Genomic DNA, 21,593 nt, shown 5'->3' on the forward strand with positions numbered 1-21,593 from the left:
GCGGAGGGGGACCCGGAAGTGGAAGCGGGTCAGTGGCCCGGAAGTATATGGTGTGAGGGTCAATATGCCGCTACCCGTCCAAGTCTTTAATTTACAGGTACCGAGGAAGTTTCGGGACGGGGGGGGGCTCGGGAGGGGCTTCTGTGCGGCTGCGAGCGGAGCCCGCCTGGCCCGCTGCGGTGGCCGGCCGAGGCTGGAGCCTCTGTGGCTGGGGAGCGTGGCCGCTCCGGGGGGAAGGCGCTGCACAGCGGGTCGAGCGCGGGGCAGAGCCGTGGCCTGGGCCGGGGAGAGGCGGCTGGCGGTGGGCCGAGGTGGGAAGGCTCTGCTTGTCCCGCCGCCCGCCCCGCAGCCCCTCGCCTCGGCTCGGCTCTCCGCCTCCCGGCCCCGACTCGGGCTGCCTTGGCCGAAACAGTCAGGGTGACCTCTGGGGTGGCGGCTGCAGGCGCTGGGTGGCCAGCGCTGCAGTGGACCTGCTCGCCACTGGTCTCGCTGGTCAGCCGGCATCCGAGGGCTGGAAGAGCGGCCATTGCCGCTCCCCTCAAGCGTCACAGGCGCTTCCCCACGAGAGAGACAGCGCCTGCACTTGGCTGCCTTCCAGGACCTTTTCCAGGTCTGAACTGAACCCCCTCCAAGAAGTGTGGCGGCAGCAGAGCTGGAGAAGGAGGTTTTGTGCCCCTGGGAATGTGCCTTTCCCCTGTCCCCTGCAGCTGGGGTGATTTGGCACCATCGTAACACAAGATGCGACTCTTCAGATCTGAACGTGACATTGTGCTCCAGCGCTGGCCACAGAGTTTGCACTTGCTAACAAGCTCACAGCCCAATCCTCTCCACACTTTCCTGGGAGTAAGTCCCACTGGCTCTGATGGGACTGACTTCTTAGTAGACGTGCATAGGATGGGGCTGTCACGTAGTACTTACTCTGCGTATTCAGCACTAAAACAAGCACTTCGGCTGGAAAGTGAACTAACTGGTGAGGGTTCTGCCCTGTGCCTCTGCACGTTCACAGGCGGATCTATTCATGTTCTGCTTGTCTCCCTGACTGGGCACCTGACCCAAGAGTACCATCAGATCAAAATCAATAGGCGTGATATCGGAAATGGAGTGCCTTTCTTCCTGTGGGGAGACCTGGCTGCCATAGCAGCGGCGTAACTTCATTGAGAAATAAATATCTGAGACTCAAGAACTCTTCCCCCAGTTGCAGTTTGTGGGTCACACCTTTCCTTTACTGACTCAGCAACGTTAGGTCTTCAGCTTTGTTGTGACTCCTTCAGATGCTTAATCCCATAGGGTCTGTTAAAAAGTACTCGTGAGAAACCTTCAGAAGAAATACAGCTTTTTCTCCACTGTTGTGTACTTTTGTACAAGCAGTCCTCAGTGAAACTGAGGGCACGTTTCTCACACTAGGACTTGGATTTAGAATTAAATGGCCCTGACCTAAAAAGATCCAACATATGGCCATTGGGCCATACAGCTGCACATGGAAGTCAAGGCTAGGGCATAGGGCAGCATATATTCAGCTTCAACTTTTCATTTTTTTTAACATGCTAAAGGTTCACCCACAAGTTCTATGCCATGTTCCATCTCCCTTTTCCAGAAGTCCCCTGTATACTCATTTTCAGCACCCCTGTGCAGCCATGGAAAGTTTCCTGCAATGGAAAAGTTGATCAGATAGAGCTCCCACACTTTTTTTGAGACTATAAGAGCACAACTGAGAGAAAGTTATTGCAGATACTGCCTTGCAGAGACTTTACTGAAATGTGCAAGTGATCCCACACATCCTATCACATCTAGGGAATGTTGAATGCAGACTTTTAATGTCTTGAATTTTGTTGCTGTTCTTTAGCTGACAATCAAATGTAAGATCTTCATGCCTAATCCTGTCTTTCTAGAGCTCATTCACTGTGGCAACTGAGTGCTGAATATATGTGATGATATGGGTCAGGGGGAGTGTGGCACAGTAGCGCAAGTGTGGAAGGAATGAAGGCCTACAGTGAAAGAGTAAGAAAACCAGAGCGTGTTATTCGAGCCTTAACATGAGTGGGAGTTGTTTATGACTGCAGAGGCATTAACTACCTTTTTTCCTTTTAGCAGCCAGCAAGCTCTGTGTCAGGGCGAGGGGGTGCAGAAAGTCAGGACAGGATGAGGGATAGTTCAGTTCCGAGCTCAGCTTCCTCGTCAGTGACAGATCTATACAACACCCCCCGCAGCAGTAGGTCAGACCTCTTCCTCCCAGGCACATCTGGAGACTTCAGCCTGAGTGCCTGTTTATCAGCCTGCACCCTGCTCTATGAGGTATCTCGAAGGAGAACATGCTCAAGGATATTTGAGTGAAAATAAGTTACCATTATTAAGGCATATTTTTGTTTAGAACAGTTCACTTTTCTGAAACAAGTAGATGTCTCTGAAGTACCAAGGGGTCTTGCATGGTTTGGTTGAACATTGAGTTAAGGGGTGTCCATATTTTTTGGCAGGAGGGCCACATCATCTCTCTGACACTGTGTAGGAGGCTGGGGGAAAGATAATTTATTTACATTTAAAATTTGAATAAACTTGCATATATGAATATATTAGAGATGAAACATATGAATGATTGAAGGTCTTGTGATAGCTCAAGGCCTATAACAGACCTTGAGCAAAGCAAAGCTGGCTTTTTCTTTGCTGCCTCTGCTGTTTCACAGATGCAAAACAGCAAGCAGTGGAGGGACCTCTTGACTGCAGCTCGCCTGAGATGTCAAACAGTCAGACCTCACGCTGAGAGTAGTCTAATCGGGACAGCACGGGCTCCAGCAAGTCTCTGTAGGGCCAGAGGCTCACTGGAGACTGAGGGCTCCCCACGGGAGGGCTTAGGGATCCCCAAAAGCTACAAATGGCCCCCCAGGCCAGGGTTTGGACACCCCTAAGTTAAGAGATACTTGTGCCTCTAGGAATGAATAGTGGGATGGCAAACCAGGCAGTAAGAGAAAAACTGTCTATAACAGTGCTTCCCAAATATCTACAAGGGAGTTGGGAGCACTAGAAGTTGTTGCAGGGGGAGGGGGGAAGGCAGCAATGTGATCCCCAGGATTGTGCTGCTGCCAGGGACATGAAGGGTTTTTTTTTAATTACATGCAGCCAGCACTGCAGTCCTGGGATACTTGGGGAGTGCGGGGAGCCCTGCAGAGTATTAAAAGTATTTTAAAAATACTGCAAAACTATTAAGAGAGAAAAAAAACTAGCTCTTCCTGTTTCATTGCAAAAACTAGAAGTGCCCCAATTTTTGTTTTTTAGAGTCCTCGCACCCCACAGACCCCCCCCCCCAGGGCTGCAGCTCTGATTGCGGATAAGTAGAAAACTTCCCTCACGTCCCTGGCAGCAGTGTAATCCTGGAGATTGCATTACTGCCTTCCCCCCCTCCTCGCCCCTTAAAGGGACAGGGACAAGTGCTTCCCTTTCTGGTGGGTCACCCATCAGTTTGAGAACCACTGGTCTATAATCTTTTACTGTAGTTGATCTAAAACTCTGTAGTAAAATCTCTCAAAATTCTGTCCAGAAATCTCAAAATTCTGGGAGGGATTTAAAAAAACAAACAAACAAAAACACAAGTCTCAAGTTTGCTCCCTGGTGTCTGCAGTTAAAAAGATCTTGGGCAGCAGTGTTGCCTCTACCTGCAACCTAGAAAGTACTGGGATAGATGGACCAGTGGTCTAACACAGCACAAGGTATCTGGATGTTTCTGTATATTTTGCAAGTGTAACATGAAAAATTGGGTACATTTGAAGAAATTTATGTTGCGTGGCAACTTATCACCTCCCTACAAATATATTTTGACCTTGGGTTAGCGTGAGGACATTAAGTATTGGAGGTTGTGGGGCAGAAGAGAGCTTATGACACTAGGGAAGATTCAAACACTCATAATTTTTGAACACCCTAATCAGACTTCTTATATCTGAGACCTTAGCAGATAATTCCTTGTATTTTTAGTTTTACTGAGATAAGGTGGAAAATATAACATTGAAACTTGACTCTGAAAGGTTTAGCAGCCTTCTTTCATTTTCAAGCTGTTTTCTGATTATTTTATTAAAATGATTGATATCCCACTTGTCCCTCTGAATAAACGGAGCACTCTTTATTATTCTTATTATTGCTGCTACCATGGCCAAGTATACAAAGATGCATCTTTTTCTAAATCAGTGGTTTTCAAACTTCTAGGAACCCTTTCTGTAGCAAAATGACTGCCATAGAACTCCTGTGAATTGTTGAGGATTCTGGGTCATGTTCTAGGCGTCATGTGCTGGTACAAACTGCACATTTTGCACAAGTGTGTATAATGTATAATGAAGCCCTGCCAGTTATTGTTGTTTTTATTTTGCAGCCTTGGGAGGTTACAATTTTGAGCGAAGGGTGTGGGCTTCACCTTTCATTTCTGGTCATTTTCTGGTCATTTTCAAAATCGTTTCCCTCCAGCTGCGTTTCCATGTTTGCAAGTTTCCAGATGTGTCTTCAAGGAAAATTATGCATTTGAAACTCTATAAATGGTGGAAAATGTTGGGGGAAAGGGAAAGAGTAATTTAGAATGGGGAAAATGGCAGGTAGAGTAAGGGTTACACACTCATCCTTTGACGTTGCTTAAAATTATAACTTCTCAAGGCTGCTTTTTATTTTTCAAAAAAGTATCAAGGCTTTATTACATACATTGTGTGTGTGTATGTGTGTCATATAGTTTGCCCTTCTGTTCTTACAGGGTATTGGCGAGGCTTATTGAGTTTCATCATTGGCCTGGGTGAATCAAGAATATAATCTGGATTATAACCAGTCCCCTCCTGTAGCCTCACGTTGAAGGGGAAGATTGGTAGTAGTGGGCAAGCTTTCTTTCAGAGAAACTTGTTTGCTTTTACTTATCATCTTATTGATGAGCTCCTGATGAGTTCTCCTGGGGTGCATATCAAGGAGTAATAAGAGAGAAGGGCTATTGTGTACATTCTCTGTGATCTACCCAAAGCAACTGACTGGTCACAATAGAAAGCAGAATGCTTGTCTTGTCCTGCAATCCTGTGCACACTTTCCTGGAAGTAAGGTTGCAATGCTATTCACATGTTCCTGTGAGTTCATCCTCATTAAACACAATGGGACTTCTGAGTAGACCTGCATAGGATTGTGCTCTAAGTCTCATTGAATGCAATAAGACACTTTTGAGTAAACCTGTATAGGATTGCACTGTTAATGGACTTTTAGTGTGATCTCAATCAGGGGTGTCAAACATAAGGCCTGCAGGATGGATGTGACCCCTAGAAGATCTTTATCTGGCCTTCAGGTTCTCCCAGATCAACCTTCAGCTTGTGAGCTGTGCTGAGATATCACTGCTGAAAGTGTGGCCCACATTATAACTGAGCTCTCCCATAACTTGAAAATATGATCCAGATTTGCTTATTTTATCTTCTGTAATTTGCAGAAATGAGTTTCTGAGGAAAAAAGTGCTTATTTCTAGTCATGATCTGCTTATTGACATCACTTCCAGCGTAATGGCATCACTACCAGCCCTCAGTAGGCATGATGAATTGTATTCAGTCCACTGTGTGAAATGAGTTTGACACCTCTGGTGTACATCAGGGTTTTGCTGAATATGAGACAAAGATTACATTTGAGGCCTCTGTTCTAGTTGAGATAACAGATTGTTGCAGCAGAAGACATACATCTGTATCACTATTCATCAGTACATTGTTTCATTGAATTCCTCAGCAGTGGCAATGGTGATATAGGGGGAATGTCTGGTTTTGACCCATAAGTTCACAATCAGCTTGATTCCCAACTCCCTTGAGTCACTGTCTGCGTTCTATTAAGATCTTTTCTGTTTGATTAAGAATGCCCCCTTAGCAGCTGTTTTCATGCACCATGATTGAAAACTAAGGGCGTGCAGAGTGGTTTTCTTGATGGTCATGTAGCATTATGGACTAACCACAAATTAAAGTATACTTCTTTCTTGACCTGGCTTCTGGGATCCAACATTAAGCCAGTGATGGGTTTGGGGATTTTAATATTTCAGCTGTTTAATTGGACTAGACTGAATGTTATTGTAATTTTAAGGAGACAGTCTATATTTTGGAACATACTGATGTCTGCTCTGAGCCTTCGAGGTGGGTGGGCTGTATGAATCAGTGAATGAGCTTGCCTCATAAAGTTGTATAGTTAGAGTGAATGACCAGTGAAGCAAACTCATTTTCTTTGCCCTTGTATCCTAAACATGGAACTGTTCCCTTGATCATTATGTCATGACTGCAGAATTGACTCTGCCTCTTATTGATAAGGTGCAACCAAACATCTCGTTGGATGTGACTGTTGTTTCTGTGGTGACTGTTGTTCAGAAGATAATCAAACCCCTCTGCTCACAACCCTGAGCAAACCATTGATAGCAGGGAAATCTACTGAGTGATGGAACAGGAGCAGTATTTCTGGCAAATCCAGAAAACAAATTCAAGGGAATGGGACTGTTAGTGATGGATGTGAAAGAGCAATACTTTAATTTCTAGACGTATCATACACACTGATGCAAGCAGACTGGGAAGGAATGACTGTCTATTTCACGCTTACATTGCTGTTGCAGGGTGCGGTAGAGCCCATGCAGATTGATGTAGACCCCCAAGAAGATCAGCAAAATGCACCCGATATCAACTATGTCGTGGAGAACCCGACTCTGGTATGTACTAAAAGGAGAAACAGCTGATGCACTGATGCACTATTGCTAGTTTACTTAGAATTACTTGGTAAAAAACCTAGATTTTGCATCTGTCACAAATTCAACCAAATATTGCATGTGTTTGTATTTATTTACAGCTTTTGCCAAATGCACATGCTTAGTTGTGTTATATTATTTTGTTCACAAATCTGCATTTTTCTGTGAAAACATTTCTCAAGAATTCAGGTAGTTCAGGAGGGGACATATATAGGATACTGGGGGGCAATATGGGGCTGGATCAAATGAAGAAATTATGCTCTCAACTACCCAAACCACATCTGGCTTCAGAGTTTTTAACAAAAGCAGTCTACTACATTTATTTTTTTTGTGGCCACCAGCATTTGAAATATACCTTACTTTAAAAAAAAATAATTAGTGCTTGTGTTATTGAATGCTTAAAGGGCTTCACATTACAGTTGAGCCTACTTAACTGTGGATTTTGGATCAGCGGATTTGGCTTAACTCAGGTCCCCATTGTTTTAGCTCAACCTGAACCTTTGCAACATTTTTGGTGGCCTTTTGAAGTCTGTAAAGGCTGCACATAGCCTCCATGGGCCTCAGAAGAGCCTCCAGAGCTCAGTGGTGCCCGAAATCTGCGTGATTTGATTTCACGCGGAATTTGGTATCAGAGGGATCCAAGAATGGAACCCTCATGGATAAGGAGGCACAACCTGTATCATGTTCTTCTTTGAAGAACTCTGTAAGGTATGTCAGTGTTATCATGTATTGCAGACAGGAGGAATGAGTTTCAGAAATGGTGGCCTGCTTGAGGTTACCTAGTACAGACAAAGTTTGAACGAAGGGCTTCCTGACTTGTCTTGTACAGTGCAGTCCTAAACATGTCTACTTTGAAGTAAGTTCTACTGTATTTAGTGGGGCTTACGCCCAAGAGAGAGTGTATAGAACTGCAGCCTTACAGCCCAGTCCTAAAACCGGCAGCTGCACCGGGTGCAGTGGTGCCACAGCGGCCATCATTGCATCCAGTGGCACTGCTGAGGCCACCAGAGGTCTCCTCGGGGAAGGGAACTTTTGTCCCCTTTCCCTAGGGAAAGCCCTAAGCGCTGCAGTGGTGCTTCTCAAGTCTGCGCTGTGTCAGATCTTCTGGCCTGACATGGAGTTTAGGATTCCCTGCCCTCCCTCCAGTGGCCGCTCAGTGGTCTCACTTATCCCTGGCAGTGTGTCCTCCTTCTGTCAGCACTGGACCCATGTGTGACTGATGCAAGCCCAGCACCAGTGCTCCCTACTCCCCAGGTGCCGTAAAAGTGCTTTATGGCATGTTTATGACACTCAGCACTGGCACTAGGGCTCAGCTCTGGCACTCAGGATTGGGCCCCCAGTCATTAACTAGTTCAGGGGCGCTCAAAGTTTTTGGCAGGAGGGCCACAACATCTCTCTGACACTGTGTCGGGGGCCGGGAAAAAAAATTAATTCACATTTCAAATTTGAATAAATTTACATAAATGACTATATTAGAGATGGAAAATGAATGAATGAATTCAATCCAGTTTATGATTACATTCACCCTAAGAAGGGGGGGATCTTCATGCCAGTTTATGATCCCATTCACACACACACGCAAATGGAGGGGGGATCTTCCACACTTTCACATACCCACCTGCTCACCTGCCCCCTCGCTCTCTCTCCTTCCCTCCTTCATTTGCTTGGGCTGCCTGCCTGCCTGCTTGCCCAGCTGCATGCCTACCCAGGCATGTGCTGCTGCCTGCCTGCCTGCCTGGCCAGCCAACCAGCCCTCCCTCCCTCGGGAGGGAGACCTGCTGTGAGCTGGGCTGGGCTCCCCACCCTAGTGATCTCTCTCTCTCTCTCTCTCTCTCTCTCTCTCTCTCTCTCTCTCTCTCGCTCCCCTGGCTCAGGTTGCAGGAGGGGAGGGGAGCCGAGCCGAGCCAAACGGAGCTGATCCCAGCCCAGCCCAGCCCATGGGCAAGGAAGAAGAGACTAGCAGGCAAGCACGTAGGGTCTTTTATAGTGGGAAGTAACGCAAGACCTGCAAGTCTCACGTTACCTTCCCACTATAAAAGGCCCTGCACGCCGGCTGGGCTCGTCTTTCCTTCGCTGCCACTGAGCTCAGCAGCAGCGAGGGAAAGCAAGGTGCGGAGCTTGCACGGCGGGCCAGCGTGGGCTGGGGTGAGGGCCGAGTGCCCATTGGAGGTGGGGGGACCCCCGAGGGCCGAATGGGGACCTGCAGCGGGCCGCAAGTGGCCCGCGGGCTGGCACCCCTGCACTAGTTGATACTCTCAAAGTTCTGAAGAAACCGTTATCTTCTGTGGTTCAAAGCCATACCTCAAACTATGTTGAGGGATCACAGCCGTATAATTTTCGAGCTCCATTCATCTCCTATCCTGCTCTAAGAACATTTGGGTACTTTCCTTTTCTGAAATCAGCTCTATAGCATCTCCTGCATATCATGGTTAGGGAGGAGCTGTAATTGGTTCTCCAGCGTGATTATTTGCAGTATGTTGAGGAACTGACTGATTTGGAATGTCTCTTAAGTGAATTTCATATTCAGAAGCTTGTATTCTGAAATTATACCTCTGCCCAAGAGAGGTCAGTAGTCTTCCACCTCCGGGCTCTTGATGATCTGAGCCTCTTTCTTTGAGGATATGCTTATATTAGTTTCCCTATTGCTTTGGCCTGTACCCACCGCCCAAACTTTCGGGTACTGCTAATAAAGAATTGTATTTTGTTCTAGGATGAGGTGAAATGAGATTGCTTGAACCCAAATTGTAAATTGTGCCAGATTATACATAGTTATATCATAGATTTTACAAAAAGAATGCTGTAACATAGATTCCAGTCCTACTAATTAGTAGGAAAAGTAAAAAAAATAAGGGCATGTCCCCTTACCTACAAGGGTTCTGTTCTGGAACCCTCCGCAGATAGTTGAAACCAAAGATAGGGCAGACAACTGTCCCTATGGTCCAGCCCCCACCTCCGGAGGCGAGAGGAGCTCTGCTCCCCTTGCCGCTGGAGGGCCTTATGAGCTCAAAAGCTCTGGAAGGCTGCTTGCACTCAGAGCTGAAACACATGACTTCTGGTTTCATGGAGAAACAAGAAGTGATGTTTTTAATGCCTTATAAGGCATTATCAGGGGAACTCTCTTCTCTTTCTGCTGTGACCTGCAGGATCTGGAGCAGTACGCAGCAAGTTACAGCGGCTTGATGAGGATTGAGCGGCTGCAGTTCATCGCTGACCATTGTCCGCAGCTGCGTGTGGAAGCCCTCAAGATGGCCCTTTCGTTTGTCCAAAGAACATTCAATGTTGATGTTTATGAAGAAATCCACCGGAAGTTGACTGAAGCCACCAGGTACAGTATTAAGATGGAGAAAGATATCCTTTCCAACCCTTTCTGTCCTAAGAAAGAGGGGTTTCTGTTTTTAATTATTGTATATATTCAAAAGTATTTTGCAGAGCTGAATAAACTTTAAAATGGCTTCACAATCTTTTTTATTTAAACTGCACATAAAAGAGATGTTTGTAACAGTGAGCTATCTATATCTAAAGATGAAAAATCTGCACTGAGGGAGGACCTCAACATTGAACTATGTGGTGTTATGATGCTCTAGATGAGGAGTGAGTGTCAAACATAAGGCCTACGGGCCAGATGCAGCCCCCAGAAGCTTTTTATCCAGCCCATGTTGTAATTGGGCTCTTCCAGAATTGCCCTTTCAGCAGTGCCTCTCCTGCTGATGCATCACTTTGCAGACCACCTTTCAGCTGCTGAGCTATGGAGTGACACTGCAGCAGAAACAGCACTGCAGAAATAGCAGCCCTTATCTTAATTGGGCTCTTCCAGCATAAGCTCTGATATCTTGAAAATATGATCAAGATTTGCACATTTTCAATTCTTTCATTTGCAGCTGTATGTGAAAAAAGAGCGTATTTCTGGCCATCATCTGCTTAACAACATGACTTCCTGCTTAATGATATAGCATCCAGCCATCAGTAGGTGCCATTAATGCTGTTCGACCCACTATATGAAATGAGTTTGACACTCATGCTCTAGATAGCCTCTGTTCTTTGTGGTTCATTCATCTCTTGGGAATGTTGTCCTTGGGTACAATACATAGTTGAAACTGCACCAGGTGTATACTTGGTTGGGGGGGGGGGTGATACCACTACTGGCCAAAATTATGAAATCTTGGTATGTTCAAATAATATCATTAAATTATATATCATTCAATGCATAAAACAGACTGGATTGAAATATCTGTATTCTTTCAAATGTTATGACCAAATAACAAGAAAAGGAAAACAAACAAAATATGGATTTTCTTAACTCAAAAATGACCAGTGAGATTGATTGTTATAGCCAATGTGGTGGTGTTATGACACAGGAGGGAACCAATAAGGTGTTAGTATGTGTCAGCTCTCATTTCCATGTATCAGACTGAATGCTAGAACTCTTATTCAGTTGTGTGAGCGCCATCAATTTGGCCACTGGTTTTTTTTGTTGGTTACTGATTTGTTGGGTGACTTGTGCTGTTATATATTAAAATAAATACATAAAGTTGATGGGGGTTACACCAGCCCTAGTGATGCCACTGCATTTGGTTTGTGTGTATGATATTGTCATTTATTCTGTATGGTCTAGTACAGGAGGAGGTCCATCATGGGGATGATACAGTGAGCTCTCATACCAGGTGATGCAAACCCTGGTGACGCCTCTGCAGTGTGTCTTTCTACTTAGACATAAAACTACTGGATTACAGATATGTGTGGACTGTCACTGTTTAATCAGTCAGAAGAGTGCTTGCCTAATAAGCTGCATTTATTCAAAGAGTTCTTACTGGCCACAGTACCGGAGTACATGCTTGTGTTATGTTGTGGTATTGCTATGATCTGTTGCCATTCATTCAGCTTATTGTTATTTTTAGATAATTGTTGTTGCAGGTAATAGTTAACAGTGTACAATTCACGGTCTACTTTTTTTCCCCAGAGAGCTACAGAACACGCCTGATGCTGTCCCCGATGGAGGCATAGAGCCTCCTCCTTTAGACACGGCTTGGGTTGAGGCTACACGCAAAAAAGCTCTTCTCAAGTTGGAAAAGCTAGACACAGACCTAAAGAACTATAAAGGGAATTCAATCAAGGAAAGCATCAGGTGAGGATTACTTTTGCAGCACACATGTCTGGATTCAACCATATGGAATTCTGCAGCCAATTCCAGAATGGTATTTTTCCCTCCTGGGATGCTTCTTGGAATCATTTTGTAAGCATCAAAGTGTTTTTACATTCACATAATTTGCTGGTAGAATATTCCAAGAAGTAGTACTGTCCAGGAATCCGGCTTCAGCTCACAATCTGTGTGAACATGTGGCACAGGAATCTACTCAGGCAAAGTGTTTGCATGTTTTGTAACTGCAGAATCATTCCAGAAGCATCACTGTGGATGTTAAAGATCTGTCTGAACTGCTTCCCGCTCATTCTAAGACTCTTTGACCAGAACATGTTGTGCTAATTAAGGAACTTACATAAATTTGTTTTGCTTCTATATTTTTAATTGAAGTTGCATTACTTTATTGTTGTGGTGGGTATGAGTATTTTTGAAGGAACAGTGGAGCTCTTTGAGATCAAAGGATGAATGCTTTGTAGTAAGAGATTATTGGAGAGATGCTTAGAAATAGCTACGCCATGTTAAATAACTGGGTCCTAATGCTGGATATTGGGCAAGTCCTTTTTTGGGTTCTTAGCAACTTGCTGAAATCTGTGGAAATTCTGGTATTCTGAGAATTCATGAAACCCTGAACCAGAACCTCCTTTCGTAATAGCATGTTGTTCAATTACTGGACTAGTTAGGCTGGCCTTAAGTGAAGGGTTTTGTCTTGTTTTCTTTCCTTGCTTGTTCTTGTTGCTGCCATGTGTCTTATTTCTAGGAGAGGCCACGATGATTTGGGTGATCATTATCTTGACTGTGGGGACCTCAGCAATGCCCTCAAATGTTATTCACGAGCCCGTGATTACTGCACCAGTGCAAAGCATGTTATTAACATGTGCCTCAACGTTATCAAGGTAAATGGCAATATATATAAGTGGCCATTTGGAATCTCAGTGGAGATTCCACTCCATCTCAGGGGGCATCTCAAGGGGGCATCTCAGTGGAATGTTCTCTTTGTTAAGCACTTCACTTCCAAAATGTAATCAGTACAGTAAATCCCTCCTTCCCTCCAAGAAACATACAGCCTGATGTCCCATTGTCAGAATTCCTGGTTGCCCCCAGTCAGTAGGCAGTTGCTGGCTAGAACAACCCCATGAAAGGAGTCTTCATGTTCAAGGCTGTCCTTGTTCTAGAGATATAGAGTGACCAGCAGCGGTCTCTTACTCCAAGCTCTCATTGCTGTGCTGTGCTGTTTCTGCTTGTTTCCTTGCAGGTCAGCGTTTACCTTCAGAATTGGTCCCACGTCCTGAGCTATGTGAGCAAGGCAGAGTCCACACCAGAAATTGCAGAGGTAGTAAACTTTGTGCAACTCAACTATTATCACAAACCTAGATCTATTTTTTTTAATTTTATTACTGTTTTTTCCCCATTCTTCTTCCAAAGACCTCACAGCAGTTTTGAAGGTTCTCCCTCATTTTACCCTTGCAACAACTTTGTGAGGGAGGGTAGGCTGAGAGATAGAGATTAGCCTAAGGTCACCCGATGAGCTTCTTGACTGAGCAGGGATTTGAACCCAAGGTTCACCATTTCTAGTCTTACATGACTACTACACCACATTGGCTTGCAGTGTGTCATCTGGATTGTTTTCAGACCGTCAAAGTCCCCTTGTCTGATTCTGGACTAATCCATTTAAGTCTTACCTATAAAAGTTAAAAAAGAGCCCACCAAACTTAATAGCTCTGTTGTTCGTTGCCTTGGCAAAGGATTGAGGGTCAACTAATTATTTCTGAATGTTGAGGTAGTAATGACATTCAGATGTACTCTTCATTAAATGAAGCAGAGACCCAGTTTCCTATTCATCCAGCTTGATGATGTGTTGTGAGCATTTGCCCTGTTTGAACTCTAAGAGCACAATTCTCTGCTTGTCTACTCAGAATTAAATCTGATTATCTTCTGTGGGGCTTACTCTCAAGAAAGTTTGCATAGGATTGCAGCCTCAATGAACCCTGCCTTCCTTGCAGATGAGCTAAATGGGCTAAAAAGCTGCTTCTCATTCACTGAGTCTTTGCTTCCTCTCCCTGTAGCAAAGAGGCGAACGTGACAGTCAGACACAGGCAATCCTGACCAAACTGAAATGTGCTGCAGGTGAGTGAGCAAGTTTTGTGCTTTGTGTGTAGATTGTGTGCCCTGAGGCTAGCCAGACTTGCTGATGCAGATATCAATGTAGCACTTCAGTTTCCTACCCTAGAATTGTGCATTTAAACTCCTTCTCCCTTAGCACAGTAGTTTACTGTGAAGCCCTTCCCCAACTTTCTGTGTCACTGTAGCATTAATTCACTCCCAACTCCTGTCCTTGGTGTCCTGGGCAGAAGACTAACTGAGTCTGGTTCCTAGGTTTGGCTGAACTCGCTGCCCGAAAATACAAGCAGGCGGCAAAGTGCTTCCTGTTGGCCTCGTTTGATCACTGTGACTTCCCTGAGGTAAGATGAAGGAGGAGCTGTCAGTAAGGGAAGTAGTGGCCCTGCTTGGGCCTGATTTAGGGCATTGCTGTCTCTTGGTTTTACTGAGTGCCATGACTGCTCTTTCCTGGGGGTAGGCTCTTGAAGTAGGGGTCAGGCTGTCTAACCTTCCCTTGCATACAGCTCTAGCTACACTTGAAGTACTATTCCTCAGCGTTTCTCTCTTCCTCTAGCTGCTCTCTCCTAGCAATGTGGCTGTGTACGGTGGCCTGTGTGCACTTGCAACATTTGACCGTCAGGAACTGCAGCGCAACGTCATCTCCAGCAGGTGAGTGATCTGTACAGCCTTGAGTACTGCACAATCCTGCTGAAGCTCAGTCCTTTGCCTTTTGGAAACTTGAGTTGCTCTCAGCTTTGTCTAGGCACATAGGTTCTCTGACTCCCTTGAAGTCCTGGGTTCAAATCCTAGCTTAGTCTAGAGTAAGATTCTAATACAGTGATGGGCAGCCCAGTCCTGAGCTGTCTGGAGCGCAGGGCTGCCGCGTTGCCAAAAATGGCTGGAATCAAAGAGTTCCATGTCAGGCCATGTAGCCAGACACAGAGTTTAGGATCCAGTAGAGCTCAGTTCCACCAATCCCACCCTCCTCCTGCCCTGCTCCTCCCCCTGGAATGTCTCCTCCCCCTGGAATGCCCACCTCCCCCACCCCGGAACGCCTCCTCCCCTCCTTCACCCATGCCCTCACCTACCTCTTCAATACCCTGTGGTTCGGGCAACTGGCTATCCACTGGCGCTAGCCCAGTGCTGGCTGGCGCTGGGCTAGCTTTGGCGCTTGACTGGCACGAAGGGCTCGCAAACATGCTTTATGACACGTTTGTGACAGTGCACGCTCTCGGTGAGCTGGCGCGCACAGTTTAGGATTGGGACCTTAATTTCCTTCTCTGAAATGAGAAAGCAAGAACATTGCTCCAGGGTGATATTGTAAAAATGAACAAATGAACCTGCCCAATTGCCCAAGAACAGCCACAAAGACTCTACCCTCTAGTTTGCTGTTGTAACTGAGATCTATTTGTTGGGTACAGGGACAGCTTCTTTCTGGTGGTGGCTTCTCAGTTAAGGAATTTTCTTCCCAGAGGATAGACAGGCTCCCTTCCTTACCATCTTTTTACAGAAACTGAAGATCTTCCTATTCTGGAAGCCTTTCTCTGTTGCTTGAATGAGTTCCATTCTGTGCTGTACCTAAATTTTCATGTTTTTTTATTGCTGTAGGTTATTTTTATGGTTTTTTCCATGTTTGTATGTCACTTTGATATTTGAAAAGTGGAAAACATATAAGAATAAACAAGAAAAGGATGGTAAAGTCCTTGCACACAAAACAGTGAAGAATAGAACAATTGTATTCAAAGTCCACTTGTTCCTACCCCCAACCCCGTCAGTTGAATGGAAAAGCAGCTGTCGAAGGAGTTGGGATTTGATTTTGAATGGACAAATGGTTGGAAGGGGTTGAAACACACATACATGTCTCTCCACTCCTAATTTTGGCCTCCCATAGGTGCTTTACATTTATATAGGAGGAATAATTATAGAACTGTTCATTGCAGGTAGTTTGATCCTGAGAACAGTACAGGTGGAGCCTATTTATCCAAGTTAGTTCCGTTCCATGACTTGGCGTGATTAACAAAAAACGCATTGTGCTAAATTCCTTAGAGTTACACAAACACGCTGCAGCCTGACACTTCTGGATGGAAGGAAAGTAAGGCAGCTGTAATCAATCCCCTCTGCTCCACACTCAGCCGTCCTGTTGCAAGCTGTCCTGCTTCTTTCACAGTTGGAATGGTGAGCTTGCTTGGGAAGCCTCATCCTCTGTGTCCCAGGCGGCCTCCCAACAGTACTGCAGGTTCTCTTCCTCCTCTTCGCTGCTGCTGCTCCTGCAGCCCTCCCTGGCCACCGCCATCAGGGAAGCTCCTCTGCCCCGGAGCATTCTGGGACTTGTAGTCCGACTCCCTGCTCACTCTCACTTGTCTCTCCAAAGCTTCCCAAGGCTTGCTTGGGAAGGCTTGCTGGAGCAGGAGAGCATGCATCATCGGGGGGGGGGGATTCGGCAAACACTCCCTGGGTTTTTTAAAGCAATCCCCTCTCCTCCCCCTCCTGCCTCCCCCTTCTGAGCCCTCCCCGTTGCCAGCTGCAACTTCTTTCACAGTTGGAATGCTGAGCTTTTAAGAGTCCAGCCCTATGCGTTTCTGCTCAGAAGTAAGCCCCATTCCAGTCAATGGGGCTTACTCCCAGGAAAGTGTGGAGAGGATTGTAGGCTAAATCTCATGCTTTGCTTGGTAGGAAGTCTTGCTTGTGTCATGATTGCCTGCACCACCTGGGGGGCGGGAAATTCGGCAAACACTCCCTGGGTTTTTTAAAGCAATCCCCTCTGTTGCTACCACACCTGCCCCTGTGTGTGTGTGAGTGAGTGAGAGCTCCACCTAGCTGCATGTGTTCTGGTTACACAGGGTTTTCTGCCCCCCTCTTCAGTTCAGGGGCTCCAGGAATGTTACTGTTCCTTCGCAAGGGGAACCTCTTCCAGGGCTCCAGGGCTATTCCCTGCCTGGGCAAGGCGGAGCCTTTTTGCAATGTTTTGGGCTGCCTGGAAACGGAGCGAGATGCCAGCGCAGGGCAAAGGAGGCAAAGGTGTGTGTGACTTTCAGTACCCCCACCCCATTCAGACATGGTTGAAACAAATCCGCAGATAAATAAATCCATGGATAAATAGGCTGCACCTGTACTGGCATGTAATACAGCTTAAGGAAGATGTAGCTCTGGTTTAATTTCCCACCACTAGGGGGCTCATATCCAAAGTTCAGAAGGTTCTGTTGACTCTTCCATTTGAGATCCCATTGCGCACAGTCATCATGGACATGGGTAGTCCAGTCTGCTAGCATTCTCACAGGAGAGGGGAATCCTGGCTAGTGGAAGGGGTGTGGGGGAGAGGGATGACTCCAGAATCTGACTGCTGTCCTATCTGCAGCTCTTTCAAACTCTTCTTGGAGCTGGAGCCCCAGGTGCGTGACATTATCTTCAAGTTCTACGAATCTAAATACGCCTCCTGTCTCAAAATGCTGGATGAGATGAAGGTAAGCTCTAGAAGCGTGAACTCTCCCTGTAGATTTTGGGAAGGGCTGCCCCAGCATTTGAATGGGTAGAGGTAGCCACATTTTCCTGGCACGCAAGGTTAATTTTATAAAGAACCACAAAACAGGAGAACAAGAGAATTCACATGAAATGAACAAGACCAGAATGAGGCTCAAGCACATGCATCTCCCCTCCCCTTACGTACTCTGCTTAGTTAGTTTAGTGCCTAGTTTGTTGCAACCATAGTTTGCTATTACAACCATGCCAGCAAACTGTGGCTTGTGCTTTTACTCTGCAATTCAGGATTGAAAACCAGATCTTGATCCTAGTTTGCAACTCAAGACATACATGCTGGTATGATAGAGTGCAGACTAGGAAGTGGTTGATCCAGCAGAGCATGCAATGGGAGGAGGGAGCACATGAGCCTGAGAATCCCTTGGCATACTTTGGGGTTCATGTGCTGCTTTGTCACAGTCTCCTGGCTGCTGCTAAACTCAGATTGGCCCCAAAATAAGCAAAGAGAAATGTTTAAAACTATGGGGGTGGGGAACGTTTTAGCACCTATAAGTAGATGTTTAGAGGATAAAATCTGTTGCTTTCTCCTGGAGGATAAGGCTTTTTAAAGTATGTGGCTTTGCTTGCTGTTCTGAAATGACCTTATTTGAACAGTAGAGTCAGACATGAGTTTCTTCTGTGCTGCATGTAGTATGTCTCTATCAAAAACTTCCTTTGGCTGTTCTCTCGAGGCTTTTTTTGGCTGCTCAGAAATGGCCAAAGGAAGGGACTGGACTTTTTCCCTCAATACTGAATTGATTGAACTCTCCCATGTTAGTCACAGTTTGGATGTAGATGTTTTGTCCCTTCTGCTGGAAGATGAAATGTTACTAGATTGACTGTAGAAGCAATGAGATCTATCTTTACATGGGCCTTAAGAAAATCAGAGCAATGCCTTGGCAGGTCAACTCCTATTTTCTAGTAGTAATATTTTGGTTCTGCAAATGGAACTCTCTTTCTGCGACAGGCACGTGGGGGGAGGTTAAGTGAGCGCATTCTGTATGACGTCTTTCTATTAACCTTACTCTGATATAGGATAACCTGCTCCTGGATATGTACCTGGCACCTCATGTAAGAACGCTTTACACACAGATCCGAAATCGGGCCCTCATTCAGGTAATTGCTATCCAAATAATGGCTTTCCTGCATTTTAAGGGGTGGCCTTCTTTTTCTCTGTTCCTGAATGTATGTGCTGCACAATTGTGGACATCTCTTTTTTCCAACATTTTCCCTGCCCTCTAGTATTTCAGCCCCTACGTGTCAGCAGACATGCACAAGATGGCCACAGCATTTAACACCACAGTGGCTGCTCTGGAGGATGAGCTCACTCAGCTGATTCTAGAAGGACTGATTAACGCCAGGATAGACTCGCACAGCAAGGTGAGTAGCCAGTGTCTTTGGCACCCACTGACAGTTATCAGCTTGCTAGGAGTGAAGCAGTGAACACTTTGCAGGCCTTTTACCATGCTGCTGTTTAAAAAGAAAACCTGCATTGTTTGCTAAAGTAGCCTGGTGACTTACAGCCCAATCCTGAGCTGCCCGGGGCGCCCAGCCTCAGTCACCTCCTTCCCACCCCCACTTCCTGTGCCATGGCTTGGTGTTCAGTGAGACTGCCAAGTGGTGGAGTCTGGGCGCCCGCCCCGCACTAGCCCAGTGCTAGCCCAGCACTGGCTGGCGCTGGGCTAACACGGGCGGTAGCCCGGCAGTGAGGCTCACAAACATGCCTTTGCGACGGCACAAAGCCACGGCGCCGAGCCCAGGATTGGGCTCTTAATGTTCTGACTGAAAAGCTTCTGTTGTGCAAAAGCTTAGAATGTTTTGATAAGGGCTGGTGTGGTAGAAGACTGACTGGGATGGCACTGAGGAGCATTTGGTTGGAGTTCCTAGGCAGAGGGGACAGAAAGTGAATTGTACAAGATGCAGATGCTGTTGCACCTCCTTGTGCGCTGGAAGTCCTACCGAACTCCCTTCATTTTCTTACCCTTCCATAGACACTGGCCCTGCTGTCTTTTGTTTTCCACCACAAATATTGGAAGCTTGCTAGTTTTTAACCGTTAAAGGAGGGAGTCTTGGAAACTCAAATTCTGCTCTAGGGAGTCTTGTCTTGCTATACAGGGTTTGCTTTCACCCATAGTGAGCATCAGGTGTTTGTGTCCCAGGTGACACTTTGAGTCCTTGCAGAGCTTCTGCACCCAGGTCCCTCTAGCAACTTCTTTTTGTCTGTAGATTTTATATGCACGAGATGTTGACCAGCGCAGCACTACTTTTGAAAAGTCCTTGTTGATGGGGAAGGAGTTCCAACGTCGCGCCAAAGCTATGATCCTGCGAGCTGCTGTCCTGCGGAACCAAATCCATGTAAAGGTCAGCAAAAAGAAGCTCTGATGTTGAATGTGGTGTAGGGAGGTTGGCTTCTTTGGAAACCAATTGATGAGCAATGGGTGCTCAAGAAAGATGGGCTGTCATGAATAGAAGCAAGAGCATTGTGAGCATATCAGTGAGAGTAATGAGGACAAGGCATTTTTCAACACACACACATTTTGAACTGCTTAACTGAATGTTTACAAGCCCCAACAAGGTTAATGTTACACCTTTAAACCATCCCCAGTCACTACACTTAAAAACAGATGTTCATACAGAAGCTGCAGTGTTTAAGGGCAAGACAAGCAGAGTCAAAATGAGGAGAGTGGCTTAGCAACCCCAGAAGGGAAGTGCAGGCTGTTGCAGAGAGAGACAGTTGTGCCTTGCTTATCTGCATGGTAACGGAGAGACAAAGACCAGCAGCCTAATGATTCTTTATGAGATTAACCGGAGTGAGAAATGTGCCAGACTTTGCTTATGAATCCCCAGTTTCTTTTTCTAAGGTAAAAGTGAAATCAAAACACAATATTTAGTCACCAATTCTTGCTGCTGAAACTGGGAAATGTTCCTTCAGCCCTTCCTGATTCTGCTGGGGTTGGGTGAATATAGCTGCTGCACATCTGCTTATCAGGCCTGATTCCCTGGGGCTTTCCTCCCCTTGCTTGCTACCATGGCAACTGGTGGGTGGGAGAGAGAATCGGTTTCCAGCACATTACTCACTGGGCCTGTGGTATGTTTTGTCTTGTTGCAGTCTCCTCCAAGAGAAGGAAGCCAAGGTGAACTCACTCCAGCCAACAGCCAGTCCCGAATGAGCACCAATATGTGAAGCTTTCTGAATCCTCAAAAGACTCTTCCCACCCACTGAGGGCCATGTGTATCCAGCATTCAAGCTACCACCTATCCCTTGGTGCCTTTCCTGTCCCTTTGGGTGTGGGAGGGCCAGGACTGTTGTGGGGGGGCATGCCTTTAGAGTCTGAGAATTCCTTTTAGAACAGAAACTTCCATTAGATACAGCACCTCAAGAATATGCAAGCATGTGAGTGCTAGGTGTATCTTGTCCTTTCCAGGGTATTTCACAAATGGAGGCTGATCTTGGGTTCCTCCAGCTGCTTTGTGTAGCTACCAGTCAGTCGAACATGTCTGTCAGGACTGCCAACATTTTGTCTTAGGCTCTGAATCCAGCCCAAATAGAGTCCCTCTTAGGCAGCACCAGTAGGAACATTGGCATCATTGCCATTCATTCACGTCAAAGCTTGTGTTTGCATTTACCCTGGATCAACTCCATTTCAATCTGTTCTTCCCTTTTGAAAGCCTTTGTTCTGGCTTGCTCTCGCATCCCCTAGCCAAGTTTGGGCTACTGGTTTATGATGTTCCTCATCCAGATTTACTGCTGTAGTGTACAATGGCTTTCTAGCCTTACTGGGCACCAATGGAGGGGGTAAAATGGCATGGAAATGCCTCCATCTGCATCTGGGCAGGACCCTGCTTGGTTGTCTGCATGCCTGGCACCCACTTTTTATTTATCCTTTACAAAAAGGGGTTGTGGTCACAGGCCAGATTCAAATTGTGTTATGTTAACGAGCATAGTTGAATATTCTGCAGTTACTTCCATAGGGGTTCATCCCAGGGACAAAATTACAAATTTGGCCCTAGCCCTTGACAACTCATGACACTTTCTACAAACACTGTTGATGCTGTTTAGTTTAAAACAAAGATTTCTCTTATGCATTAAAAAGCATAATTGTAAAGATAAACCGCTCTGGTGGTTCTTTTTCTTTTACT

The 21,593-nt window shown here is 46.0% G+C and overlaps 1 protein-coding gene across 3 annotated transcripts; it reads left to right on the forward strand.

Moving 5' to 3' along the window:
* The first annotated feature begins 25 nt into the window (after nucleotides 1-25).
* Nucleotides 26-21,565, forward strand: GPS1 (G protein pathway suppressor 1). Of its 3 annotated transcripts, XM_066617618.1 has the most exons (16): nucleotides 26-97; nucleotides 1,890-1,998; nucleotides 2,089-2,292; nucleotides 6,578-6,670; nucleotides 9,850-10,031; nucleotides 11,664-11,828; nucleotides 12,601-12,736; nucleotides 13,096-13,173; nucleotides 13,907-13,967; nucleotides 14,217-14,302; nucleotides 14,515-14,609; nucleotides 17,296-17,401; nucleotides 18,489-18,569; nucleotides 18,696-18,833; nucleotides 19,680-19,814; nucleotides 20,563-21,565. In XM_066617618.1, exons 2-16 carry the CDS (start codon nucleotides 1,978-1,980, stop codon nucleotides 20,635-20,637), a joined length of 1,656 nt encoding a protein of 551 aa, XP_066473715.1. In that variant the 5' UTR covers nucleotides 26-97; nucleotides 1,890-1,977; the 3' UTR covers nucleotides 20,638-21,565. The 3 variants fall into 3 exon arrangements, with proteins under 3 accessions (XP_066473715.1, XP_066473718.1, XP_066473716.1); XM_066617621.1 differs by lacking the exon at nucleotides 2,089-2,292; XM_066617619.1 differs by lacking the exons at nucleotides 1,890-1,998; nucleotides 2,089-2,292 and having other exon boundaries at nucleotides 32-97.
* Nucleotides 21,566-21,593: the final 28 nt, after the last annotated feature.

This window comes from Tiliqua scincoides, chromosome 2, assembly GCF_035046505.1.
Source record: "Tiliqua scincoides isolate rTilSci1 chromosome 2, rTilSci1.hap2, whole genome shotgun sequence".
In the NCBI taxonomy this organism is placed as follows: Eukaryota; Metazoa; Chordata; class Lepidosauria; order Squamata; family Scincidae; genus Tiliqua; species Tiliqua scincoides.

Excerpts from the sequence above, each read along its gene's own strand:
- GPS1 (XM_066617618.1), top strand. The coding sequence starts at position 1,978 with ATGAAGGCCTACAGTGAAAGA. Across the intron at positions 14,303-14,514 it reads ATCACTGTGACTTCCCTGAG|CTGCTCTCTCCTAGCAATGT; the intron begins GTAAGATGAAGG and ends CTCTTCCTCTAG. Across the intron at positions 19,815-20,562 it reads GGAACCAAATCCATGTAAAG|TCTCCTCCAAGAGAAGGAAG; the intron begins GTCAGCAAAAAG and ends GTCTTGTTGCAG.